Source organism: Podarcis gaigeae, assembly GCF_964106915.1.
Source record: "Podarcis gaigeae genome assembly, chromosome: 7".
NCBI classification, from domain to species: domain Eukaryota; kingdom Metazoa; phylum Chordata; class Lepidosauria; order Squamata; family Lacertidae; genus Podarcis; species Podarcis gaigeae.
In genome coordinates, this window is record NC_139683.1 from 24,113,862 (window position 1) to 24,141,806 (window position 27,945).

At 45.9% G+C, this 27,945-nt stretch overlaps 1 protein-coding gene and 1 long non-coding RNA gene across 3 annotated transcripts; one reads left to right on the forward strand and one right to left on the reverse strand.

Moving 5' to 3' along the window:
* LOC310849563 lies at positions 1–16,355 on the forward strand. The gene is made up of 3 exons (XR_014566981.1): positions 1–352; positions 2,890–3,327; positions 12,418–16,355. It is a non-coding gene; the product is annotated as an uncharacterized lncRNA (long non-coding RNA).
* On the reverse strand, positions 16,251–27,808 carry OSR2 (odd-skipped related transciption factor 2). Of its 2 annotated transcripts, none has more exons than XM_083749830.1 (4): positions 27,365–27,808; positions 20,121–20,905; positions 18,438–18,537; positions 16,251–16,722 (listed from the first exon to the last, which is right to left on the reverse strand). In XM_083749830.1, exons 2-4 carry the CDS (start codon positions 20,825–20,827, stop codon positions 16,648–16,650), a joined length of 882 nt encoding a protein of 293 aa, XP_083605956.1. In that variant the 5' UTR covers positions 20,828–20,905; positions 27,365–27,808; the 3' UTR covers positions 16,251–16,647. The 2 variants fall into 2 exon arrangements, with proteins under 2 accessions (XP_083605956.1, XP_083605955.1); XM_083749829.1 differs by having other exon boundaries at positions 16,251–16,804; positions 27,365–27,784.
* Positions 27,809–27,945: the final 137 nt, after the last annotated feature.

Here is a 27,945-nt window from a genome sequence, read left to right on the forward strand (position 1 = left end):
ACAGCTGAAAAAGGCACTCTTAGCCACCGAGGACACCATAGACTCCAGTGAATCCAGAACCTCTCTCAGTCTGCAGACCTGATTCTTCCAGGACAGGCCATCTCCCCACCTCCCTGACTTGAGAATTCAGGAAATATAACACCTCTGTCATTTCAGGATTCAGCTTCAATTTATTGTCCCACATGCTGCCCATCACCATCTCCAAGAACTGCCTCCAAGAACCTCAGCCATGCCTCTCCCAGCTCCGATAGAACAAAGAGATAGAATTGGGTGTGGTCTACATGTTGACTCCAAATTCCTGGATGTCCCAGCTGACCTGCTCATTACCTCACTTCACCTCAAAACTTGCCTGGTCGGTCTCCCTAGTCTCTCTTTCCCCTCCTGTTTATCAGGCGATGGCAATGGTGGTGAAGGGGGGCCTCCACAACTCATTTTCCTTTTTAAAAAGTCCTTTAGAGAGTAGATTTGCTGTATCAAGTGGAGCAAATCTCTAGATTGTTAGCCCCCTATTTGTTCCTTTTTCAGAGAGCTCCCTGGAGAATAAAATATGGCAGACATGACTGCCAGAAGCTTTCCTCTAATTGAAGCAGCATAGTCAACCCCAAAAGTTGCTGATTATTATGATGTCATTGGTTCTCAGGGTTTCTGGGGGGCCGAGACCTGTTCCTGGTGGTCCAGCACTAGTGCTGCGACTCTTCAATCCATCTCATTTACTTCCATAGCTGTCAACATTGCCCCTTTTTTAAAGGGAAATTCCCTTATTCCGAATAGGATTCCTCGCAAGAAAAGGGAAAAGTTGACAGCTATGCTTACTCCTTTTTCATATAGTTATAGTCACATATTTTCAAAGAGTAAACTCAAAGTGAGTTATAATATAAAACATAAAAATAAAATGAAATAAAAACTACAGCAATGCATAAACGGCTGTCTAACACATCCTACATATTAAAGGAACCATAATATCTAAAACCCTCTATGTTAAAGGCCAAAAGCCTGGCTGAAGAGAATGCTTTTGCCTGGATAAATGTTTTTGCCTCAAAAGACACCTGAAGAGAAGCTTTTCATGTTTGATGTTTTACTGTGTTTTTATATTCTGTTGGAAGCCGCCCAGGGTGGCTAGGGAAACCCAGATGGGCAGGGTACAAATAATAAAGTTGTTGTTGTTGTGTATAAAAGTAGCCAGTGATGGCACCAAGCATGCCTCCCTGGGGAGAACATTTCTTAAGCAGGGAGTCACCACTGAAAAGGCCCATTCTCTTGTTGCCACCCTCCACATTTCCCTTGGTGAGGGCAGATAGAGATGGACCTCAGATGATAAAAATCAGCCCTGAAAGTGCTTTAAGAGAAAAGAAAATCCTTGCTGGAGAAAGCCTCCGCACAGTATGACTGATGCTTGGAAGTAATTTCTGCTATTTTCACTGAGGTTTATTCCCTGATAAACATCTGCAGGATTGCAAGTTGACCTCCTGTAAACTGAACACATAACCGGGAAGCAAGCTGCACTGAAAACAATGGAACTTACTTCTGAGTATACACACATAGGATTGCACTGTTAATCACACTGTGCATTCATTAGTATCTGCTAAAAATGAAATACTTTCATTCTAGTGAGCGGGGGGCAAATCACAGCGAAATATGTAAAAAGAGATGAGGAAGAGGCAGGTGTTATAGTAATATGTTAGGACATTTGATCAAAGCTGATCTGCAGAGGTGGGATGAAAAACAATAGGTAAAAAGGTGAGAATGGAAGCACGGGGCCGTGTTTCATCCACCTGCAGCAAGTGCCTGACAGAAGAGGCCCACCAGGTTTGCTGTCTAGCCCTCAGCTACTTCACCTTTGATACAAGACACATTGCTTTGAAAGCACAGGTCTCAACATATCTGTGAGTGTTCCACCTCCATTCACCCACCATGAGGGATCGTACTGGATCAGAGCAAGGATTGCCATGCGGAGCGGGTAGAACAAATACAATGAGGATTCTAACCCCTATGTTAAGCTGAGGAGAGACCATTGCTTTGTGGTGGAGCACACACTTTCATGTGTCTCCAGTTAAAAGGATACGGTTGCAGGTGTTGCCTAAGACAACAGAGACATGCTGGCTGTCAGAGTAAGCATCATCATTGTTGCTGTTTAAATTTCTATACCACCCTTATTCCGAGGATCACAGGACAATTTACAATATAAAAATGCAAAAATACATACCATAGTAACAAACAAAAACAATACCCCTCACACACACACTTTAAAAAGCCACCGATTGTTTAAATAACCAAAGATCTGGAAGAAGAGGAATGTTTTCACCTGGCACCTAAAGATATGGAACAAAGGCACCAGGCAAGCCTCCCTGGGGAGAGCATTCCACAAGCAGGGTGCCACTGCAGAAAAGGCCTGTTCTCATGCTGCCATCTTCCTGACCTCTCGCAGAGGAGGCACACAAAGAAAGCACACAATATGGGGAAATTGACAAGGAGTCTGACTTTTAAAAGGCAGCTGCTCACATAGATCTGTACACTGACAGAATGGCTCTTTAATGCTACCAGCAATCAAGTTGTACAGTCCAATATTCTGAATGCTTACTTGAAAGTAAGTCCCACTGGGTGTTCAGTGGTGCTTACTCCCAGGTAAGTGTGCACAGGATTGCAGCCAGAGTGGGGCAACTTGGCACCTTGTAGTGGAGAGACCAAAGAAGTTGAGTGATTCAATGGACCTTGCTTAGATGTGGCCGGAGTTTCTATATGCACTGTCAGAAGAGCAAGGTATTCAGTGATAAGACTTTTTATCCACAGAGTAGAAGTGTTCCGGTTATGAAGCTTGAAGGCAATTACCTGCCGTTGCTGCCATTTCATCCTTATACAACTTTTTATTTTTTATTTTTCTTACATGTCTAGAGGCTGTTATTCCAATCAGAGGTGCACAAGGTGTCTGACGACAATCAAGAGCAATAAATCAAGATGTGTCACTTTAAGGCAAAATGCAAAATAGCAGTGTGTAGCAAAAGGAGCAGCAACAAATAAAACAAGACCTTTCAGAGTCATGGAAAGTGTGGGAAAAAAGCCGGGTAAAAGAAAAATGCTCATCTCAGCAGTCTTGAAGAGGTGGAACCACCAAACAAGTTGGTCAAAAGTGGGCTTGAATTTTGTTCACTACTAGCATGGAGCTGAAGGAAGAGGCTTGTCAACACTACTGTAACAAGTGCAGCTTATCAGTGGTTCAATCTCTTAAAGGAAGCAGTGAAGCATGATCATAGATGGTTGGCACACTGGAACAATAGCTAGATCCTAACTGCATGGGAAGAAGAGATGGGTCACACAAACATCATTGGCATGGTAAGCACTGAATATATTTCCTGGTACTACGCAGGGAGGTGGCCCAGGAATTCCCACGGAAAAGCCTTCTTAATGCTATTGAGCAGGGCTCCTGAAAGGCAGGTATAATGTAGATACTATTCTAAGTGATTACTGCGAGATGAGCCCGCCTGACTGCTGTCACCTGTCTGTGTTTTTAGCCTATGAGTGAAGGCAGAGCTGTCAACGATAAGTGAGTTGTTTGGACACCAGTTGTTGCTGGCGTCCATCTTTCTCTAGAGAAAATGGAGTGCGCCTTTGGGAGTGAAGTCAAACGCTGCGGTCACCAAAATGACCTCTCCAGAGCACAAACCCAGGCAGTGTGTGTAGAGGTTCTGGGCTGCCCAGAGAACAATACCCCCCCCCCCCAGCCTTGCTGATGTGGCTCAAAGAAAAGCAGAGCAAGATGTTTGGCACTAGCTCGGCTGCAGGAATCGCTGGAAGGAGGCATACAATGGTACCTCAGGTTAAGAACTTAATTCGTTCTGGGGGTCCATTCTTAACCTGAGGTACCACTTTAGCTAATGGGGCCTCCTACCACCGTTGCGTGATTTCTGTTCTCATCCTGAAGCAAAGTTCTTAACCCAAGGTACTATTTCTGGGTTAGCGGTACTATTTCTGGTCTGTAACCTGAAGCATCTGTAACCCAAGGTACCACTGTACAAGGCGCCATCCAAACATCATAGGAATTCTGCTCCAGGTTTCTGCAGGGTTTATTCCTTAGCCTTTTCTTTTCCCAAATATGTCCTGCAAGGCGGTGGAGGCTTAGGATCAGAGTTTTCCTTTTCCTAGATGGGCTATTTTCCCAGGTTGATGAGTCCTATCTGCCCCTCACATCCCTCTATAGCATGTGCAGAAACCGCCTTCTTGACCATTGGATCCGCTGTTGGTCTCATCATCTCAATCTGCCAGAGGGTTTGAGAACCATCAGCTACCCAGCAGGAATCCCTGGGATCCAAAGGGATGTCTTTTCGCACCTTTCCTTTAGTGAATGTTTCCTGCTTCTGTCTTATTTTCTAGCCATTGGAAGCTGCATAATTTGCAGTTCCTTTTTTATAGCAACCAATATACCCCTTTCTCATGGTGAGTTCATCTGAGATCTCCATAAAAGTTATTTTCTTCAAATACTGCTATACAGCAACTGTGGGGGGATGTTAAAGAATCCTTCCCTCCAATAGTAAGTACAAAATATGAAAATTTTGCAATAAGGCTCAGGCATATTTCCTGCTGTAATAGTTCCTGTTAAGTTGTGGGTGAACATATCAGACGACACAGCGATTCTTCAAACAGCTCTTGTTTATTCACAGGCCAGGACAGAACTGAACTGTCCTGGGTTCAGTCAGCCTGCTTATATAGCGCTCCAGTACAATGTAACTGTAACAATTTTCTAAAACTATCCAATCACTGAACGTCACTTTCAATCCCTTATTTGCATAACTATCTACAGTATCCCCCTGCTGGTCCAGGGTGAGAACTTCAGTACATAACAGATCCCACTTAGGAGCTAAAGGTCAAACACTCATTAAGAATTCACTGTATAGTTAATACAGTACACTGTTGAACATGTTTACCCAGAAATAAGTTTCTTTGTGTTTAATGAGGATTAGTCCCAGGTAAGTAGCCACAAGACTGCAACCTAAACTTTAGTTTAGGGTTGGCATTGGGGGAAAGCAGGGTTCTTATTCCTCTAACACCGACAGTGCATATGTGGCAGGCAGAAGTTTAACATGTTATAGGAAAAGCTTCACATTCTGTCTGTCAGACAATATATTACATGTGTTGCCACTGATTTATCTTTTGCTCCTCCAATCCACCTGCAGAAGAGGACATAAATTTGAATACTGCACAAAACAAATGCAAATGTGTGTCCTTGTTTGCAAGTGTGTTTCAGGGCCTAATCCGTATAATAGTGTGTGCTGGGTCCAGAAAATCCTGTTGACACCTGTGCTGTTGAACAAGACTTTAAAAGCTCTTTTTTTAATAAAATATTTATTGAGATTTTTTAGATATAAATGCAAAAAGAATAAACAATATAACATATATCTTAACATAGTTTCATAGCTTCTTTGGACTCCCTCACGTCTCCCGTTCTCACTTTCATCACTGAGAAATTTTACCAGCAATTTATCACCTTGTTTACATTCCTATATCCCCAAAATTTAAGTGTTTAAATATGATCTAGTGATTCTCCAAAAATTAATATTTTCTTAAATCTCGCTTATCTTCCTAATTCCATCTAATTTAGTGGTGCCAAATTATTTATGATATAGCATCCTTCTTAACATTCAACCAAATTACAATGTTTTTGTAAATAAATCTTAAATTTCTTCCAATCTTCTTCAACCTTCTCCTCTCCCAGGTCTCGGATTCTGCCAGTCATCTCAGCTAGTTCCATGTAGTCTATCAGTTGCATCTGCCATTCTTCCAGCGTGGGTAGTTCTTGGGTTTTCCAATGCTTAGCAACGAGTATCCTTGCTGCCGTTGTTGCATACAGAAAAAAAGTTCGGTCCTTCTTTAACACCCTCTGGCCGACAATGCCCAGAAGGAAGGCCTCTGGGTTCTTAGGGAAGGTATACTTAAATACCTTTTTCAACTCATTATATATCATTTCCCAGAAAGCCTTCACTTTAGGGCACGTCCACCAGAGGTGAAAGAATGTTCCTTCATTTCCTTTACATTTCCAGCATTTGTTGTCAGACAAATGATATATTTTTGCAAGTTTAACTGGGGTCATGTACCATCTATATATCATTTTCATAACATTTTCTTTCAAAGCATTACATGCAGTGAAGTTCAGCCCAGTGGTCCACAACCTTTCCCAGTCCTCAAACATAATATTATACCCAATGTCCTGTGCCCACTTTATCATAGCCGATTTGACCGTTTCATCTTGTGTGTTCCATTTTAACAGCAAGTTATACATTCTTGAAAGTACCTTAGTCTTAGGCTCCAGCAATTCCGTTTCCAACTTCGATTTCTCCACCTGGAACCCTAGCTTTTTGTCACTTTTAAAAACCTCTTTAATCTGAGCGTAATGTAACCAGTCTCGCACTTTATCTTTCATTTTCTCCAAACTCTGCAATTTCCAATTATCTCCATCTTTTTCTAATATTTCCCAATATTTTGGCCATTTGGCCTCCATATTGAGTCTTTTTCGGGCCTTAGCTTCCAAAGGTGAAAGCCACCTTGGAGTTTTATTTTCCAATAGGTCTTTATATTTTGTCCAGACATTAAACACTGCTTTTCTGACAATATGATTCTTGAAAGTCTTATGAATCTTAACCTTGTCATACCATAAATATGCATGCCACCCAAAAGCATTGTTAAAACCTTCCAAATCCAGTACGTCAGTGTCTTCGAGAAGTAGCCAATCTTTTAGCCAGCAGAAAGCTGCTGATTCATAGTACAACCTTAAGTCTGGCAGGGCAAAGCCTCCTCTTTCTTTCACATCAGTTAATATCTTAAACTTGATTCTGGGCTTTTTGCCCTGCCAGACAAATTTAGAAATATCTCTCTGCCACTTCCGGAAGCATTCTGTTTTGTCCACAATCTGTAATGTTTGAAACAGAAACAGCATTTTTGGCAATACATTCATCTTAACAGCAGCAATTCGGCCTAACAAGGAAAGTTTCAATTTTGTCCAACTATCTAAGTCTCTCTTAATTTCTGTCCAACATTTCTCATAATTATCCTTAAATAAACTCAGATTTTTTTTTTGTTATGTTTACCCCTAGGTATTTTACTTTTTTAACCACATTTAGCTCTGTCTCTCTCTGAAACCGTTCTGACTCTGTGTCTGTCAAGTTTTTTCCTAATACCTTAGTCTTTTGCTTGTTTAACTTAAATCCCGCCACCCGACCAAAATCTTGAATCAATAGTAATACTCTTTTCGTGCTAGATTCTGGCTCCTGCAGAGTCAAAACTAAGTCATCTGCAAAGGCTTTAAGTTTATATTGTTTCGCTCCGACCAGACTTTAAAAGCTCTTGTAAGCATGTTGAAAAATCCAATTTGCACAGAATTCTGTGTGCATGGAGTTACATGACATCTTAGCATATGGTACCCGTGAGCATACACAGGTAGTAACCATGCCAGAGGTGGTCATGTGATTCAGCCCCAATTCCATTGAATAAGATTTTCAAGTAAGTGAGTATTTAATGCTAGTGTGGTGTACAGTTCTGGTGACAGCAGGGATACCCAACATGGCACCCTCCAGATTCATCGGACTCCAGTTCCCATTAGCCCAAGACAGTATGGCCAATGGTGGGGGATGATGGGAGTTGTAGTTCTGCAGCATCTGGAACCAACAACATATGGCCAACCTTAGGTTAAAGCATTAGACCAGGTAGGGGTAAACCTGGAAACCAGGAAGCTGAAAAATCCCTACTACACTTTGAGCAATCTAGATTGCCTTGGACACGTGACTATTACTTTTTCTCGTTAACCTACTTCCCTGAGGTGTTGAGAGTATAAGACAAATTAACGAAGTGCGCAGCACCCAGAGTTCACTGGAAAAGGGGCAGAGGCACATGTGAGAAATAAATTATATGTTTAGGATTAGAGCTGGAGTCTGTTTTACTTACTTATGCAACAGCTAGTCTAAACATTGCATAATGTAAGTGAAACTGCTTAATGCACAGTCTGTAAATAAATTCACACGTTTCTGCCCTAGCTTTGAAGCTCCAGATACAAGGTTGAAATGCAGCTGCATTGCTTTGCACAGAGGCAAACTTGTATGAATATGACAGACAAGAGCAATTGCATTCTCGCTTATCAGTGATCCATAGATAATGGGTCACGGGGAGATTTCGAAACTGTACTTTTCAATCCATGCCAGAGAGGTGCAGAATTGACATGAATATGCTGACACACCTTGAAGCACCTTCCAAACACCTGGGGCAATGATCCTGACCCTTTCACCAAGCGAGTAATGCTCCAAAGGATGTCGGTTGACAAGTCAAGTGATTGCACCTTGTAAACCACCGCAGATTATTTTTTTCTTAAGAAAAATGCTACCTTTCCTCTCTTTTTTTAATAAAATCACTCAGCCCCATTCACTTATGTGTACATACAAAACATTAAAGGTTTCCCACTACTGGAAAATGACGAGACCTTTTAACCTCATAATTAAGAGCTACTGAAGCTTGAGACAGAAGCCATTTTCTCTAAATGAGCAACAAGGATATTGCCATATTATTGATCCCAGTGCATTCAATGTCAAAAAAGCATTGCTCTAAATGGTGGTGCTTAAGCAGTGGAGTTTTATTGAGGTCTCTGTGTAAAATGACGGTAGGCAAAAGGTGTTAGTATCCTATTCCAGTATTCTATTAATTTTTAATTAAAATATTTCCCTTTGTTTTATGTTTGCGGTTGGGGAAATTTAAGGAGGGGGGGGCAGCCAAGTTCCATTGATTATCTCTGTAAGTCTTAAACAGTCCAATCCTATAATGGCTACTTGGAAGCAATCCCCATTGAGTTCAGTGGGACTTTCTTCCAGGTAAAGGAGGATAGGGTTGCAGCGATAATGCCTTTGGATTGTATCCAACTAAGTTTCACTTAGCGTAGACTTACTAAGATTAACTGAGCTAAGGTAGTCATGTTCATTCATTTCAATGGGTCTAGTCTGAGTAGGACGAGGACTGGATATGATTCTTCATTGGCATTGAAATATCTTTTTCAGACTTCCTGGCCTCAGTGAATCCTTCCCTCACTTATTGGTCTGCTGAGAAATGCACAGGAAAATGTGTATGAACTTTTGTGCCAGTTCTCTTTTTTTGGTATAAAAATCACAAACTGATGCAAAAATTATGTAGAATAATGAGAAACTGAAACTGACACAGTCAACCATCCCTGTCTTAGACACTCTCCCCATACAGCAGTGGTCCTCTTTAACGAGAGAAAACGTGTTGCTCCAGTCCAGCCAATCAATAGAGGCTGGTTCAGATTCCCAGTGCTAGGATATTGAGTGCTTGATCTCTGGTTCTAGAATACAGAAATGAGAGACAAGTGAAGTTTCCATCTGGCAGCAAAAAACTGTGAGTCCTCTACTGCCAGCAACAAGCAGTCTGTGGGCTGGCCCTGATCCATTGACCAGAGACTGAAAACCACTGTCCTAACAAATTCATGTCATTTATATTGCCCACAGTGTGAGAAGCAATCTAAAATGACACAGGCATCATGCTGAGTAAGCTATCAAACTCATGTTTTGATCCACTGAATTGTAAGAGAGTTTGGTCCAAAGAGATGTGAAGAGTTTGGAGGAAAAAATATAACTTCACTTGGCCTGCTGGTCCAGAATGCCTGCTGTTAAATGTGTGTTTCAGTGGAGCAGGGAAGAGGAGAAACTTTTAGGCTGAAAACTAGATACCAGACTACACAGCGGTAGTTCAGAAAAGTGTGTTTCTAAACATGGGCAGAATGCATTTCTTGTAATCACTGAGCAACCACAGCTTACAGCACGCTTCAGATGACAGAGCAAGGCTTCCACCCCAAAGAATGTGACATTCCAAAAGGGCCAAGAAGGAGGTGCTTCAACTCCAGGGACAGAAAATCTAACCAACTCCACACACAGAAATCTTGACTTGCCTGATAGCAGATTTGAGGCCAACTAAATCTCTTTTGAAAATTGTCTAAGGTAAAGGTAAAGGGACCCCTGACTATTAGGTCCAGTCGTGACCGACTCTGGGGTTGCGGCGCTCATCTCGCTTTATTGGCCGAGGGAGCCAGCATACAGCTTCCAGGTCATGTGGCCAGCATGACTAAGCTGCTTCTGGCAAACCAGAGCAGCACACGAAAACGCCGTTTACCTTCCCGCCGGAGCAGTACCTATTTATCTACTTGCACTTTGAAGTGCTTTCAAACTGCTAGGTGGGCAGAAGCTGGGACTGAGCAACGGGAGCTCACCCCGTCGCGGGGATTTGAACTGCCCACCTTCTGATCGGCAAGTCCTAGGCTCTGTGGTTTAACCCACAGGGCCACCCGCATTGAAAATTGTCTAGTAGGGCTGTAATTGTAGCAGCAGGAGGCTTTAAAGGTCCTTGATACTCATACCTTTGATTTTTTTATAATTTGGCAGAAGTGTGGTTCTGCTACAGCTGCTAATCTTTCTCACTTTAGAATTCATAGTATTGAATTCACATTTAAAGCGGATATGCTGCTTCTCTGTTTGGATAATTCATTCAATAGCCCACTAGTTCAATATATTATTGAGACTGATTTGGTTCCTTGTCATGTACAGTTGCACTGTTTGGGTACTCTATATCCAGCTATGAGATAGCCTGTGTCACTGCTATTCTTTTTCACTTCAGTGTGATAAAGCCGCAGGCCTGCTGTTCTGGTTCTTAATTTTTAACCTCTCTCTTTCAGGACACAGAAAATTAGCTTCATCCATTAGCAGGAAGCACTTGTTAAGGCGGGTTGCACCATTCATCCCGGATGACTGCTCTCCATGGTTATGGAGTGATTGTCAAGGACAAATTGCTCTGCATTTTTCAAACAGCATGACTTAGTGCAGTCCTATCCTTGAGCCCATTGAAATAGCAAGCATAGGTCTAGGCTGTACTATTTCAGATGGCAGGTGGTGGCTCCCTGATGGAATACTGTTTCCTATAATATAACTAACTCCTCAGAACACAAAACATCAGCTAGAGAGGTTTGAGTCACTCTCCCCCTCCAGCCCTCTCTATGACACATTAGTTTTCTATGTGCAAGGATGTTTTCTTTCATGGAAAACAGCCATCCTACCTACATATATTCTAAAGTGGTTTAGACTGAACCCCGAGTGAATATATGAGCATTCCATTGTCATATGTGCTGTGCAATATCTGCTCTTCCTCGCCTGTTGAAGACAATGCAACATTTAGTAAGATCAATGAAGTTTGCAGGCCTGAGAGACAGGAGCTTCCCTGCGGTGGCCCCATAGCTATGGAATCCCCTCTCCACTTAATTGTGCCTAGCCTCTTATTTATAAGCATTTAAGGATGCCTTTAAAACTTGTCAGTTTCAGATTGCTTTTTCTTAAAGAGTTCTAGCTGCTCCCCTATGTGTTACTTTCATGGAACATTAGAATAGAAAGGGGGAGCACCTTGAAATGTTTCATAATCTGTACCAATACTCCTCTGGAATCCCCCTGACTGTACTAGGGCTGAAATGAATTACTCCATCACACCACTATATTAAAAAGTGGCAAACTTGAGGGGTGGGATTTGTAGATTGTCAAGGAGTGGGACTACCCCCCTGGTTTTGTGGGAAATTTTAGCAGCAGGGAACAGTGCTTTCCTTTCTTGAAAAAAATGTTAAAATGCATTTTTTGCATAGCTTTCCTTTGTGACTGCTGAGAAGAACTCTTCAGCTGCCACCATCACGGGAAGCAACAAATATATATTTTATACATTTTTTAGGCGGAGAGAGGAAACCACTGCTGTTCGTTCCCATAGTAAGACTCTCCTTCCCTCTTCCAAATTCAAAACATTCCAGGTCCACCCAACATTTCTCACCCATTTCTGGGGGCTGAAAATACCACCCCCCCAAGATGTTGTAACCTATCCGGGGACCTTAGTGTAAAGTGTGGTCAAATAATAGTAATAATTTTCGATCATCAGAGTTGGGTCCTGCCCTCCAATTTTTACCAGGGATGCTGAAGGGAATGCTCTGCTATCTGTCTCCCCATAAAGCATACATTTGTGATTAAAACTGGTAACATGTATCCTAAAGGTCTACATTTTAGGATTATGCAAAAATTTTATTTTACAGGGGATAAGTGGCCCATTCTTCGCACTTCATAGAACTGCTGCTCCCAGCTGTGTGAATATTTTTAGCAAAGAGCACTTGAATGGTCTTATGTGAGTTTTAAATGTTTAGGTCAGCATTACAAAGATAAGCCTTGTAAACCTAGTGTTGTAAATAAAACAGCAAACTACACAGAGAAGACAGCTCCATTCCGCTCGTGTCAAGGTGCTTTGCCAAGTATACGTCTGTCCTCAAGGCTATTACATAATACCCACGCTAAAGGAGATATTGAGCACAAATGTTCCTTCTCTTTTATACCATTATATTTATTAACTCCTCAAATGCAGGCTGAACATAAGAATCAGTATCTACAGAGAGGGAGAGAACTAGATTAGTGAAGGAGGAGAAATCTGTTGAATCCAGATTGTTCATCACGCTTTCTGACAATTTAGCTGTCACAGAGTCTTTATTCCTGTTGATTTCAGTGGAACTACAGAGCAGCTTAGTTTGGATGCAACGATATTCTTCGATGTTTTGATGGGCAAAAAAGAGATTTCAATGGCCAAGGTTCAAAGGCTGACTATATCCAGGATTAAACAGTCCCAACATATTGCATTTTAAGTAATCTTGTTGTGCTTACCTTTAATGACTTCTATATAGCACCTAAGAAATAAGTAAGTGTGGTTTGAAATGTTGGGTGTGGAGGTAAAGAGTTGCCTTGGGGTTCCTGCCTAAGTTTTTAAAGTGTAAATGTAAAATGCTTCACACGTTTGGGTTAAAACTATAATAATATGGAGATATGGCAAACATCTTCACTGGCAACAGTGGCAGTGTTTCAGGGTCACTCTGTAAAATAATGCACTTACAGGGAGAAAGCAGTGTCAGTTATGTAGTTAGTATATGAGCTTCTGAGTTTGTCACACCAAAGCTGAAATCCCACTTTGGGAACATTGGCTTGTAACATGTTACTGACCCTGTGACTATTATACTTAATCTGAGACAGGGCTCCAAGCCAGCCTTTCTTTTTCCACACTATGGCTCAGCTTTGGAGCATGTGAAGTCATAATACAGTATTCTGAGCACGTGAATAGCCTCCCCCCTCATTACTGAGTAACCACCTCTTGTCCTCACCGATTTGCAGCAATGTCACATTCTGATGTCTTTCAGATCTCATAGCATCGTTTCACAGAAGCACCTAGATTTTGGGACAACTCAGTGATTCTTCACACTGGGCCCTGGTCTACACCTGCAGCAGAATGAGGTGGCAGAACACTGTTACCACTTTTTGAGTTGTATGTGTGCGCGCACCATTTTTATATGCTCCCATACTTTACATGATGACCACCACCACACACTAAAAATCTGAAAGCAAAAACATATCAGACTAGGGAGACGTGTATTCTATCCTGCTTCATCGTTGTGCGAGATTTTGAGTTTCAGAGAATTTTTTTTTTAAAGGAAAAAACCAGATAAGCATTAGCTCAGTGGGAGAATGCATAATTTGTGTGCAGAAGGTCCCTGGTTTTTTAGCCAGCATGTCCAGGTGGGATTGGAAAAAACTCCAGTTTCAATTTTCAGTGTAGACAATCCAGTTGATGGACCAATGGTCTGACTCGGTATGAGGCAGCTTCATATATATATAAAGGTAGCAATCCCTTCTTGCTACCACTTCAGAATGTGTAGAGTAGACCTATATGGTTATACATATGTCAGATGAGTTTACATATGCATGTCAAGGGCCCAAATCCCTTTGGCCTTCCCCCACCCTCCCATACAGCTCAGAAATTTTAGTCCCCAGACTCAGTGATCTTACAACCTTTCCCTCCTTTATGTGTATTATTTTGGTTGTGAAGCACAAAATTAACATTACTCTACTTCCTCCATCACTTCATGTTTTACAGCTGCTTCTGCATTCCTGATACATTAGAGCAAATAAAAAAAGTTTGCCAACCGTGATGGGGGGGGGGGAATACTCTGAACACATGGAGTTTCTCATTTTAAACTCGCTTAAATCATAGCACCATCCTGAACAAAATGGGGTTTGCTTCTGCATCTGGTAAAAAGCACATTCACTTGGGAGTAATAACCACTTTGTAGAAAAAGATAGTGCACATTTAAAATAAAAATTATAAAATAGGCATCTGTTAGCATGTATGTGCCTGATCAGAGTGATACATGGCCATCAACCCCACCAAACTATAAAATGTGGGATTTATTTATTTTTTAGAAAAAATATGCTGCGCCAATCAGTGTAGGCGCTGCTGGGTCCCACGTGCCCAGATGCCAGTCCAGGTACTTATGTGGGGCCTGGATGCTTCTGCCCCCAACATTGGTCGCTCTCTGGACGGTCATTTGGGGACATCCGGGCTGTGACGCCATTAAATTTGGCACCCAGATAAAACACAGCTGCTTTGGTTACCCCTCCCTTCCACAGAGGGCTTCTAGGCCCATAAGTGTAACCAAAGGGGGGGAGGCAGGGAGGAGCAGCTGCCCCCCCCAATATATATATTAAAAAATAAATAGCTAACTGAGGCTCTCCCCCTCTAACAAAAGGACTGCTCCCCCTTACAAAAATCCTGGCTGCGCCCATGTCTAGGCCTGTATTGATAACTTTACTATACTATAGTTGCTGAAACAAGTAACCGCAGCACATGTTTTAGGAAAAATTGTTATGCAGTGCAACCGAATCTATTCTTACGGATATAGAAGGGCCCATCTCAGAAAACTCACCTTCGATAACAACCCGGATCTACCCAATAGCAACCAGACCCTCCACCTCTCCGCCTTTCCCGGGCAGAGCCGAGGCTCCCTCGAGCTCTCTCTCCACCCCCGCCGCGTGTTTCCCAGCGCGGGAAGCCGGCCAGAGCGCGTCTTGGCAGCCTTCCGCCTAGAGGCGTTTGCCCGGAGCTGTCAGCTTGGCTTCCCTCGGCAGCTGCCGTTGTGCTCGCTTTGCATCCCTTCCTCCGCTTCGTGATCGCCGATTCCCTCCGCCCCGATCCTCGTTTTTGGAAACGGGCTCCCTTTCCCCACGGCAGCCCCGTGCGCTCTACGTGAGCACTGCTGCTGCGCCTTGGCGATCGTGTGGCTCCCGCGCGCTCCCCCTGGGCAGCCTCGTCGGATGCGGCCCCGCGGAGCCCCGCTCGGCTGCCGGGAGGGTAGGAGAGGGCAGGGTCCTTCCTCCCCACCCCACCGCGCTGTATTTGTTTTCGAGGGAGCTGCCAGGCCCGCAGCCTCGTCTTGGGCGGTGTAAAGTCCCTGTCTCAAACCGGGCAAATCGCCGCCCGCGTTCAAAGTCTAAGCAGGGGCGCTATCTCAGGCAATCTGTAGAGAAGAGCTGATTATTGCTTCTGAGGCTCGATTGCCAATAGGTTACTAATAAATAACTTCAGGGTTTAGGATTCTGAAGCCTTTCCCAGCCAGCCCACCACCCGTCCTGCCGTTTCTCTTTCAAAGCTTTGCACGGGGAATCGTAGGAGAGGAAATATATAGGTAAACGTGCTAACGTTTTAAGGAAAGATACCCGGGCTTGCTTGCTTTTTGCATTACAGATTTAATGCAGCCTGGCCCTATGCGTGCCATTCATACCATAAATTTAACGCCCCCCCCCCAATAAGACTCATGGGAACTGTAGTTTAGCCCCTCACAGGGCCACAAAGCCCAGCACCCTTAAAAACTACAGTCCCCAGAATTCTTTGGTGTGTACTTTAAATGTTCTGTCCGTATGTATGCTCGTAAAATGTCTTCACAAGTAAAGAAACGGCAGTTCTGCAGCGTTTCCCCCTGTATATTTGCTCAATGAGGCTTAGTGCCCAATATGCTCCTTTAAATCCATTACCTAAAAGTAAATCCTATATAACACAAGTGAGCTTACTCAAGAGGAGTCATGTCTTGAGGTGTACTATTAAACTGATCTTGAGGTCCAACTGTTCACTTCTGAATAAACATGCAAAGGATTGCACCATTAAAACACTTGAAAATGTAGATCCCTTTTACAAACGTACAGACGATATTTAGAAATCAAAACCGTTCTTACAAAAAAAATGAAACCAAACAACCCAGCTTAAGTAGAAACGCCATTTACCTTTCAGTTACCGTACTCTCCTGCTTTTTAACCGACACGGAAAGAAGAACTGAATAACCACACTTTCCGTGGAATCATTAATTATCAAACGTGAGAGAGTTGGGGGGGAAACTGGTTTACTTTGCAATACACTTTTTAAAAATATTTTTTCACTCTCGTTGTCCTTGTTACCAATGTGCATTTGGTAAGACAAAAAAAAAAGAAGTACACAAACACACATGACGCCACAGTTTCTGTACAGAGCTCTAAAATGAGCTGCGATGTTATTATCTACAAGAGGTGCTCTTGGGCCGAGGAAAGCAGCTTGGGGCTGCTGTCACTTCCCCTCTGCTGCCCACACCAGCTGCTTTTGGCAGGAGCCAAGGGAGAGAGGCTGGGGCCCTGCATACATCTGTCCACATGTGCATGGGCTTAAAGATTTCTCTACAGTTCAAGTCCTTTGAGCCAGAGTTAGCTCCCTGTGGAGGGTTCTAGAAGTCCTGCCGCGGGGTGTGAGTTAGACTGTGCCTCCGCAGATCACAGTTTCGCCTGAACACTTTGCCGCACTGCTCACAGTTGTAGGGCTTGATGTCTGTATGGGTGAGAAGGTGAGTTTTCAGGTTACTTCTTTGATTAAAGGTTCTTCCACATGTGGGGCATTTGTGTGGAGATTCCTGTTCAGATTTGAAGCAAGCAAAGGATTAAACCCTTTACAAACTACCTGGTTTACTGAGTTTCTCAAAACTTCTCTTGTTATATGCACACACCCTCCCCAGTTTCGTTACCCTTCAAAACACCAGTGCCATAGCGGGAAATAAATCTTCACAAATTTTAAGTGCCCCTTCTCAGGCCTAAATGCCATGGAAGCGGTTTCCACATAAGGCTGCAATTCTAGGCACATTTAAATGGGCAGTAAACACCACAGAAAACAATGTTTACTTCTTAGTTTTTTAAATCAACAACAACAAATAAACCCAAAACAGGATTAGGCTGTATGTGCATTTGTAGCCTGATCCTATGTGTGTTTACTTAGAGGTAAATCCTATGGCATTCAGTGGGATTTACTCCAAAGTAAATATCCGTAAGTTTGAAGATGATTAGAGTCCTGAAAGTAAGGTGAGGATCCTAGCATGCTTGCTGCCCAGTCATAAGCACATTTAACTGGAAGTAAGTCCCTAAAAATAAAATAGAGAGCTTGTCAGGAATAGTACATATAAGCTTGGATTGGACCAGGGAGATGTGGATTTGTATTCTTCTTCAGCCAGAAAGCTCACCAGGTGAACTTCTGCCAATCCCCTATATCTCTAGCTAACCTACTGCACAAGGTTGTTATGAAGATAAAAATAAACAAAGAGGGAGGAAACAAGTATGCTTAGGAGTTCAGCCCTACTTGAAGACAAGTTCTACTGAACTTATTAACAGTTTACTTCCCAGTAAATGCATTTGGGGGGGGTGGGGGTGGCAGGGGTAGCTCATGTATCTGCTGTAGGTACAAGATCACAATTCTTTGCAGCCTGATCCTTATAGACATTTAGTCGGAAGTCAGTCCAGCTGAGCTCACTGGAACTAACTCCCCGGTAAGTGTGCTTAAGATTACAGCCTTAACAGCACGGATATATCTTCTTGCCTGTCAAGGACAATCCTCACTTCATCACATTTCCCCATCTCTAGGATCTACTGAAAAATGCTTCTTGCTAATCCACCCAGCTTCCCAGAGATACTTGCATCATCTCTATCAGTGAAAAGCTTTCCACAAAGCAAGTCTTTTTTAATCTGAGCTGTTAAAAACAGAGCATACATTTCATCTGCTTCAGAAGTGTCAGGCTTCCCAAAGAATCTTTTCCAGCTATGGAATATGCAAGTCTTAAATGAACTGATGTTCAAGCCAACACACGTTTACTCAGAATAAAATCCTGTTAAATTCAATGTGACTTACTCTCAAGTAATTGTGCATTGGAACACAACCATAAACAACTTATGCAGGCTTCTTTAATCCTTCTAAGATCCCAGTGTGCTTATTTTCTTTACCATAAAGAATGAGTCAAGACAATTTACACCCCCAAAAAATGATTTAAATGACTCTGAACATCTGGAATAAAAGTTCAGACTGTGTCATATTTTTTGCACAATGAAGCGAAGTGATGGTCAGTAGTGGATAAATTATCTAATTTAAATAACCATCAACACCACTCCTCTGGTACAGTTACATATCTTTACTTATTCATAATGAATATTGCTATGTATAAAGAGTTGAAACAGAATTAAGATAAAAATAAACTGTCTAAAACAATATGGATCTAACCTTACCTGCATGTGTAAAGTTTTATGAACTGCTAGAGTCCTGGACTGGCAAAATCCTTTCCCACATTCCTGACACTTGAACGGTTTTTCTTTGGAATGGATATACCTAAAAGCCAATGCAGGCATTTGGAATCAGTATGTGTAGACACAGAAAGAGCCATAACAGTTAACAGTAGTCTCTATGTAGCTCAAGTATCTGGGGGAAAATTATACTAATGGGACAATGCTATAAATGTTGACTCAGAAATAAGTCTCACTTAGGTCAATGAAGCTTGCTTCCAGGTTGCAGCCTAAGCCTAACTCAACACTGAAATCTACTTTTCCAATTTTATTTTCATAGGGTTTTTTTCTACAGCCACTTGACAGTGGTTTATCTAAAGGGCTTCATTGCCCTTTTCTGCTAACAAATTAAGGAGACAATCCTAAACACTCTTACTACAGTGTATGTTCTACTGAGAACAGTGGAACTTACTTCTGAGTAGCAATGCACAAAAGTCCTATGTAAGTATGCAATCTTTCACATGTGTGCACTGGGACTTGCTTTCAGGTGAACATGTAAAGGCTGTGGTCCCACTTGTTCCAGCTGAGGTCAGCTGGAATTTTGCCTTACTAAGTTTATAGAGCCCCACAGGATCTGGCCCACAGTTCATTATCGTTTGATGGGATGAGAAAAGGCAGAAAGCCCTTGAGCTTCTCAGAGCAAGCAACAGAGGAAAAGGGCCATTTGTACATTGCTACAAACACATTGTAAATGTTGTTTCTCTGGCATGTATGGGACAGAAAAGAACAAACATCCCATTAGGGTTAGGAAATATTCATTTCAAGGAACATACTGCCTTCTCTTTGCCCCTCCCCTTCGAGTTTTCATCCACATTTGCTAGGCTATAAATCTACTGATTTTTTTTCTGCAGCTTCCTTACTGGACTTCTATCAAATGCTATTCCTACAGAGGTAAAATGGTTTGTTGCTGCCTTTTTGCTGGGATCACCAAGCCTTTATCAAATCCTACAGACTAGAAAAGAAAGCAAAAGGGAAAAGATTGGAAAGCCCATCGGGAGGTAGGGATCAGATGCAGAGCCCTGGAAAGAAGTGTCATGAAAGCCAACCACCTTGAAGGCACCCCTCACCCTCAGTTGGGCCCACTGAAGTGGAAGAAAATTGCTTCTGATCAACGTCACTTGCTTCTATGCAAATCAACCCAACACTCCCAGTCCCAACCTTGTTCCCTAGGAAATAAATCCTACCGGCGCCCCTCCTACATACTGAGAACTGCCCTGTTAGTTAGGGCAGCATACTAAAAACACAAACCACCTCCCTACTGCAGACAAGAGGCTGAGAAACACAGTCCTTCCTCCTCTAGGCCTCTCTAAGTGTGTTTAGGGGGAAACTGGAGCCCAGGACTTGCTGGTTGGCATCTCGACCCATAGCTGTCAACGTTTCCCTTTTTTAAAGGGAAATTCCCTTATAGGATTCCTCGCAAGGAAAGGGAAAAGTTGACAGCTATGCAGCTCAACCTCAGAACCACTACTAGGCCATCCATCATAAGGCTTACTTTTACAAGGGAAATGGAGGGTCGGGCAGTGGCTGGATCCTGCATGGCATAACCCCATGGGCACCCTTTTCTCCAAAGATGCTGGAGGGAGGGCAGTAGCCCAACAGTCCCCCTTTTGCATCTCCAGCGGAGCTGACCTGTGGTCGCGGAGGTGGTCCTGCCTCCGGAAGGCCTTGTGGCAGATGTCGCACGTGTAGGGCCGCTCGTCCGTGTGGGTCCTCTCGTGGATGAGCAGGTTGTAGGACTTGGTGAAGTGGCGCCCGCAGAACTTGCAGATGAACTCCTTCTTGGTCTTGGAAGGCAGCCTGCCGCGCGCCGGCTTCCGGTCCGGGGAGAGCTTGCCCAGCGCCGCCGACAGGGGGCCGCTCAGCTTGGCCAGCTCGCCATGCGCCGCCGCCGCCGCGGCCTGGTGCGCCTTGGGCGGGTCCTCCTGCGTGGCCGCCGCCGCCAGGTTGGCGAAGTCAAAGCGCGGGCGCTCCTTGCGCAGCGCCGGCAGGACGTGCGCGATGGCGGCCGCCTGCTTGGGGTGGAAGAGGTGCGTGGCGAAGGGCAGCGCCGGGAAGGGGAAGCGCTCCACCAGGCCCTGCGCCGCCGCCATCTCGCTCAGCGCCGAGCAGCGGCTGATCTCGGCCGGGCCGCCGCCTCCGGCCGTGGCGGCGGCCGCGGCGTAGCAGCCCAGCGTCCAGTGGTTCATGTGCATCGTGTGCACGGCGCTCAGGCCGTACAGGCCTTGCAGGTGGTCCACGGCGGCCGGGAAGGTGTTGACGGCCTGGAGGAAGGAGTAGTTGGTCAGCTGCAGAGACGGGTGCAGCGGGATCGGCGCCGGCAGCGCTTTGCTCCCCATCGTCCCAGCGGCCGGGCCTGGCCGCGGAGGGCCAGAGGCGACCCGCGGCTCCTCGGGGCGCACGCACGGGCGCAGGTTCTGAGCAGGGACAGAGGGAGGGAAGGGAACAGAAACAAAACAAGAGGCAGGTTATTGCAAGGGCAGCGTCTACACTTGGATTTGACAAGAGGGGCCTGGTTTTAGTACAGTTGCAGGCCCCTTAAGACGAAGTACAGTAGAATTAAACAATATTAACAGCAATAATACGCAACCAGGATAAATAATTAGGGGGTCCGAATGAGAGGGCTGTCGTTGGAGCGGCGAATAATTCAGACTCCGAATGGATCTCACTGGTGAAGCGGGCCCCAAACCGGCGGAATCATATATAATGTTCAGAAATGCAAGCAACTTTGAGAGGGAACGGCATTACCTGGAAGAGGCCAACGCAAATAAAATATCACCTGAAAATATCAAATAGCAATTAAGCCGGCCAAGCGCACGGACCCCTGTAACACACACACTCCGCAATTGGTTTAGGCAGAGTGACTCTTTCTTTCCAGTATCGTAGATGGATCAGGAAATCAAAGCCGAGTTTCCTGGCAAGGGCTGCGTCTGCGTGCAAGGTCACGAGGACTAGAATCTTTGAAAGCGGCGGCGGCGGGGGGATCCCAGGTCCATCATTTCTCTGAATGCGAGTTGTACTGATGGCAGAACTGACTACAAAGTCCATATTTTTGAAACGACCCAGGAGGAGCGGGATGTGCCGGCCACTAAACCCTCGAAGCGGGTGTCCTGCAAGGCTGGAGGCTCAGGACAGGAGCCGTTTGGAAGCAGGGGCTGCTTTGGTGTGCGGTTTCTGCGTCCTTGCCATAGCGCACACAGTGGTGGTGTAAGCAGGGAAGTTCGCGCGCCCTTACAAGCGAGCTACTGACTCCCGTCCAACATGAGCGAGCTTCACAAATAGATTTTTTTTCAAGGCGTTTGGCTGCGATCCTGCTTGTTCGAATGGACTTTTTATGCGCCTAGGTGGGGAGCAAGAGGCTCTTTAAGAGCTCATGATGTCTGAAGAAGCGATAAGTCATGTCAGGGGCTTGCGGGGGAGGGGGCGGAGAGGGGAAAGTGATAAATACTCGCTGATTCCCCCTCTGCACAGGGAAATAACTGCGAGCACAGTGCATCTAACATGGCTCCCGACTCATTTAACCAGTGAAAACGGAGGGGCCCCGATCCCAAACATATTACACGAGAGTAAGGTTCAGTTGGGTCGATTTAACTTCCTTCCACCATGCAAAGGGCACACGAGGTCCAACCGGTACGACGGCACTGCTTGGCTGTATTATGGATCACAGCTATCTATTACCAGCAATCCTTTGGGAAGCTGGCCTCGGTTGTAAGACTGAACGAAGACGCCGATGCCCCATCTTGAAACACTTCCAAACGCGCGCAGCCCGATCCAGTGCATTTCCCACCAAAGGATCCTACTATGTAATAAATAGGGGTCTCACTGACTACAAGGGGGCTTGCTCCCAAGTAAGCAACCACCTACGGGTAAGGCCGATGACCTGGCCCATGCTTTCATGGAAGAGAAATCCGGTTCAAATTCATGGACGTGACTTCCGAGGAGACATAGGTGGAGGGCTCGTTCGCCTTGGCGGAGCTTGCTTTTAAGCAGGTGGACCCAGGATTGCAGCCTGGGCCTCGAATTGGCGCGCTTGCCCGAGACACCCATCATCTCAGGAGGGCAATGGGGATAGAAAACGCCAACCGATCAGGGCCGGCCGGTGCTGAATGAAAGGGCAAGAACAATTACAACTTGGGGGCTGTTTCTTTCGTCGCATATAGGGGGTAGGGGGGGTCAGCGCCTGGGATCCTCCTCGCCACTGAAAGTCAGTTCCACCGGCTCCGTCGGAAGTGTCCACGAGGTTTCAATGGCGAGCTTCGCGGGCCCTGAACTGATATAGCGCCTTTTCCCGGGCCTTGGAAGTCGTCGGTTGAGGTTGGCCTGGCGGGGTTAAGTCAGGGGGAGGGGAGCAGAGGGGTCTCCATGGGCGGGGAAGCAAAGGTCCGACGCGGGAGGCGAGGAAAGGCGGGGGCGTTTGGAGAGGAGGGGCTGGTGGCTCTCCGCAGTGGGGCTGCCCGCCTTGGCCCTCCCCGGTGCTGCTGCGCTTATTTTTCTTCCCTCAGCGACAACTCATTAATCAAGATAATTGAAAGAGAGAAAAGCAACACTTCCCCCGTCGCCCCTCGACGCCAAGCGCTCCAGGCTCGGAATACCCCCCTCCCTCCTCCTCTCTCGTAGATCCCTTTCAGCTGGCCAAGGCGCCACCCAAGAGGGACACCCCCAGGGACTCTCCCAGACGGCCTTCAGGGAAAGGCGAGTGGTAGCCGCGCGCCCTGGCCAAGGGCCCAGCTGGCCGCTTTTCTGCAAGGGGAAACACCAGCCCCCTCCATTGAGAGTCCTTAGGAAGAGCCACCTCGCTCGGGGATGGTTTTCTGCGACAGGCAAGCGCACCAGGGCGCTGCCCCGAGGATCTCCCACATGGGATTCAGCTCCCAGGCTTCCAGCAGGCAGCCGGACCTTAATCTGGGGTCGAGGTTATTTTTGGGGGGTGCTGTAGCCCCGCAGAAGCAGCATTGGCAAGCACTGCCCTGCTCGCTCGAGGAGGCGGGCGAGGCTTACTCTTTCGCCCCCCGCCCTGTTCTCATCCAGCACTTCAGTTTCGCGGCCATTCCTGCCCCAGGATCTTGGCGGCTCTTCCTTGCTCCGCTTTCTTATTGCATTTGGAACGTCCCTGCAGCCTCCCGAAAGGAGTGTGGGAAATGTGATACTTCGAGAAAAATAAAAGCGGCCCTAAAATCCAATTGGGAGTTAAGCATTTAAACGGGCTTCTGGGACGGGCTGGGCTCGGCCACATCTGTTAGTCCCGCTCGCTCTCACAAGGCAATTTTCGAAAGAAAAGAAATAAAGCCTTCAGATGCTCCTTTCTAGGCATCCCCAGATACTTTTCTCTAAAAACACACACAATAATAATCCGGTTGGAAGATGGTCACAGGAGCTTAACTGAGCTTTATTCCAAATGCCTGGTCGGAAAAAAGCTACCGGTTCTCTATCCCCGAATTGCGCCTTGCGGGAAGTGGAAATAATCTGAACCCCCCCCCCTCTTTAAAGGCATCGTCTTTTGTTTTTGTATTTCAAAAAATAGAGGATCGTGAGGCTGGGTTGTGAGTCTGCAGGGGTAACCAGTTTGGATAGAAGCGCTCCTGGGCGCAAAAGGCTTAATTGATTTCTCCAATGGCAGCCGTAGGCCTCTCTGCACCGCCAGTTTGCAAAGAGGGAAGGAGGAGCAGAGACCATCAGGGTCTTATACGTGTGCCAACATAAAGCGCACTTGATCGTGCATTATTTTCCTCTTTTGCATCAACATCTGATGGGCCAAAGGGGCCGAAGTGCCCTGGTTGCCTTCGGCCCGGGTTCCCACTCGCGCCCGGGCCGAGCAGAGCTTTGCTTCTGGGGGTTGGAGGAGGGGACGGACCATTTCTAAATTAATGCAGCGCTAAAAAGGGGTAGCAAAAAAAAAAACCCCAAAACAAAACACGCAGCCTCTTCCTTGCCTCTGGTATGCGATCCGAGTGCGCAGGGAAGGGGGTTAATGAGAGGTGTGTGACAGTCAGAGGGTTTCACTCAGCCCGTTCAACCGAAACTATTAACTCCCGTTCCCCCCCCCCCCGACGACTTTCCCACCACTCATCACTTTCCCTTTTGCAAATAAATAAATAAATGCACAAATCATGGCGCCCACACCACCACCGCCGCCACCCCCTCGACACTGCAACGCGACCGCACAAGGGCTGGCTATCCTGATAAGAGACATCGCCACGCAGAGATGGGAAGCAAAAAGGAAAGAGGTTCGTTTACTTTTTCATGCTGGAGCTCCCATAGTGCTAGGGTCAAGGGGCTTCCAGACTTACTCAAGGGCGTCCTTTCCTAACGAGGGGGGAGGGGATCCCCTCTCCATCTGGGCTGGACTGCTTGATTTAGATAAAACATCATGCTGCAGGACCTTGACACAAAAAACTGAAATGTACGCTTGAAAGAAAAACATGTTTTCTCGGAGATTAAAAGGGGGGGGGGACACACCCAGAAAGCACGTGATTTTTTTAATTTAAAAAAAAACTCTTTCTGTTCCGTATTAAAATAGCTGTAATGCATAGCACCAAAGTACTAGTATTATGCCTAGGTATTTATATGTCAGATGTGCAGCTTTTACACGCCCACGATGCAATTTGTCCCCAAACACTTTCACCGCACACATTTTCTAGAAGTCCTGCGGATTTCGATGGTCTTTGTTTCCAAGCAAATGTGCTAAGGATAGAGACTCCAATTTCGTTTTGACATTTTCCTTCGAAGCGGCTTGAAAATTTGAGTCGGTTTAAATGATTCCCTCACAGTTCCTAAAAACACATCCATCAGAAACTTAAGTGCTACTGATCTAATTAGAGTTTACTTCCTGCTGCTGTGCTCCTTAATACACATTTAAGTGAAACAATCCCAATGAATCAAGCGAGAGTTACTTTTAATGTTAACCTGTTTTAAGACCGAGGGCCAGGACTTGGGGATTAGGCCGCTCACATAAAAATCCAGTTATGGTTTATTTTATATTAATTGTTCTCAACAAAGTTGAGGGTTTTTTGTTTAACACCGACATTTTCGTTTCTGATTAAAGGCATATGATGAAAAAATACGCCACTTTTTGAATATAATTTTAGTTTTTTATTTTTAAAAAAGCAAATATATTCAGAGCTTCCCATTGCAAGAAAAAAAGACAATTCGATTAATGTTTATTTGGAAGTAGGTTCCATTTATTTCAGCACAATCCTAACCATTGCTACTCAGAAATGAGTTCTGTTGAATTCAATGGGGCTTGATACTAGTTAAACCACTGCAACTTCATTCCCTAGTAAGTGTTCATACAAGTATGATCTTTAGGCGTACATTTTATAAATTTACGTGGAAAATAGTGGCGCAGGTTTTAGGAGAACCTGCTCATTTACATGGGATCGCTTCTCTACAAGATTTTGCCCACGTTTGCCCTTTGATTCAATGGGATATCCATTACAGCCTATAAGTTTTTTTTTAAAAAAAGCTAAAGTTTACTTTCAAAGCCACGTGTTTAAGTTGTGAAATATTCACACCGATCTTGTTTTTGCTTCAGCACAACCCAAAGGTGGTATATTTTTAAAATAAGACATAGCAGAATTTCTCTACCTGCTGTATCCATACTGATGCATAAGGCAGTATTTCACAGAATCGAATGAAAACAAGGCGTAGGACTGCACCCCGAACAACGTTAGATACAGATTTGACTGCCCTCTGAGCCATCTTGCAGGCTGCAGTCCTATATTCACAACCCTCCTTCCACGGAAAGCAAGCAGCGCAGTACAAAGTAAATACGTTTAAGTGCCAAACTTGACAATGAGAAAGTGTGGGGGTGGGGGTGGGATGGGGGTTGAAATTAGGCCAGAAAGTGCAGTGTTTCCCTTTGAGAGCAGAGGTAGTCAGGGTGCGAATCAAACACGGATGTTATTTAGACACACTGTCACTTCCCTTTCTACTCCGAATCCTTAATTTAATTAAGGCCAGTGTCTGCAGAAACAAGAGTCTTCCCGGCGTGATCTTTGGCTGGCTCTGCCTTGCTTTTTCAAGGGCTTCCGACGGCTAAGGACTTAAAAGGAGTTTTTGCTTGGATGTCAGAGAGAAATAAATAACCGCTCTTGGTGGGAGAAAGGCTAAGAGCCCGCCGAGGGTCTCAGCTATCAGGTAGGCAAACGCCGGCTGAAGTTGGGGAAAACTATCTCTGCCAGATCCCACGGATTTGTATTTGTTTATCCTCGCCAATACCAAGACCTCCGTCCCGCTCCGGCGTTCCCAAAGGCTATCTCCAACAAATCAAGAGGAGGAAAGGGAATCTTTCGCCCAAGATTTGTTGAACGAGCAATGCGACTTCACCTGGGGTTTCCTGGAAGCTTTTGGAGTGCGAACTTTCTAAGGGGGGGTCTGGAGGCCCTTCCACTTGCCCGGAGCGTTATGGAGCGCGCAGAACACAGCCGGCTCTGTGCACCGAAAGACAGGTCTGCCCCTGTTCTGGTGTGAGCCGCCAGGAGTCAAACCGAAAGTAAAGGCGAGGAGTTGCTCGCTCCTCCTCGGCGAGAGACCGAGCTGGCTGACAAAGCCCTCTGCGGCCAGCCTGAGCTCTACACGCGCGCTTACTCGGAAGGAAGTCTCCCTGCGCTCAGCGAGCCTTACTCCCAGGTAAAACGAGCAAAGGATCCTAACAGTCACATTACTAAGTGCAAGGAGGTTCTGGTTGTTGGAGAAGCCCGTTCCTGGACGGTTCCGAGGGCAATTCTCCGGGTTGGGGTTCCCTGCGGAGCTTAGAATCGGGTCCTTCCCCTGTTCTGCCCCTCTAAAGCCCCTTCCTACCCAGATCCCTCACTTCCCACCCGCAGGTGCCCCGTTCCCAAGCAGGGCGACCATTCCGGAGCTGTCACTCTACCTACCTCCCCCTTGCCAATTTCTTCCGACGGGGCCTCCGCCTCGTTCCCGGACCCACGTTGTCCCGGCGCTTCTCAGGCCAGCAAGTGCCTTCGCGGCGTCATTAGATCCACTCGGGAGAGGAGCTCGCTCAGTGGAGCCGTCGAGTCCCGGGGGCTCCGGGCATGTTCCGAGGGGCGGCTTCCGCGGAGTCAGAGGGGCGGCTCCAGGAGGCCTCGGGCCCGGGCTTTCAGGCTCCTCCGGCGGCTGGGAGGCGGCGAGTCAAGTGCCGGCATAGAGCTTCCCCGGGAGCCCCGTCCTGCCTTCGGCTCTGGCGGAGCTCGGCGCGAGTCTGGACCTCCCCCTCGCGGGTCCATCGCATTTCAGCGCTCGCCGCGGCGCGGGCTCTGTCCCCGCCCGCAGTCCCTCCCCGAGCCCCAGCAATTCGAACGTTCGCCGCCCCAGCGTTCGAAGCCACGCCCCCCTCCGAACGCTCGAGAGGTTGCGAACGTTCCGAGGGCCGCCCCTCGAAGCCCCGCCTCCCTGTTCCACCACCACTGTTTACTTCTGTTTGGATAGCAACTTGGCTTTAAAGGGGCAGAGCTCC

Coding starts and splice junctions, on each gene's coding strand:
- OSR2 (XM_083749829.1), bottom strand. CDS start 20,827: ATGGGGAGCAAAGCGCTGCCGGCGCCGATCCCGCTGCACCCGTCTCTG. Junction 18,538..20,120: donor GACCACCTCCGCGACCACAG/GTCAGCTCCGCT, acceptor ATTGGCTTTTAG/GTATATCCATTCCAAAGAAA. Junction 16,805..18,437: donor ATAAAACTTTACACATGCAG/GTAAGGTTAGAT, acceptor AAATCTGAACAG/GAATCTCCACACAAATGCCC.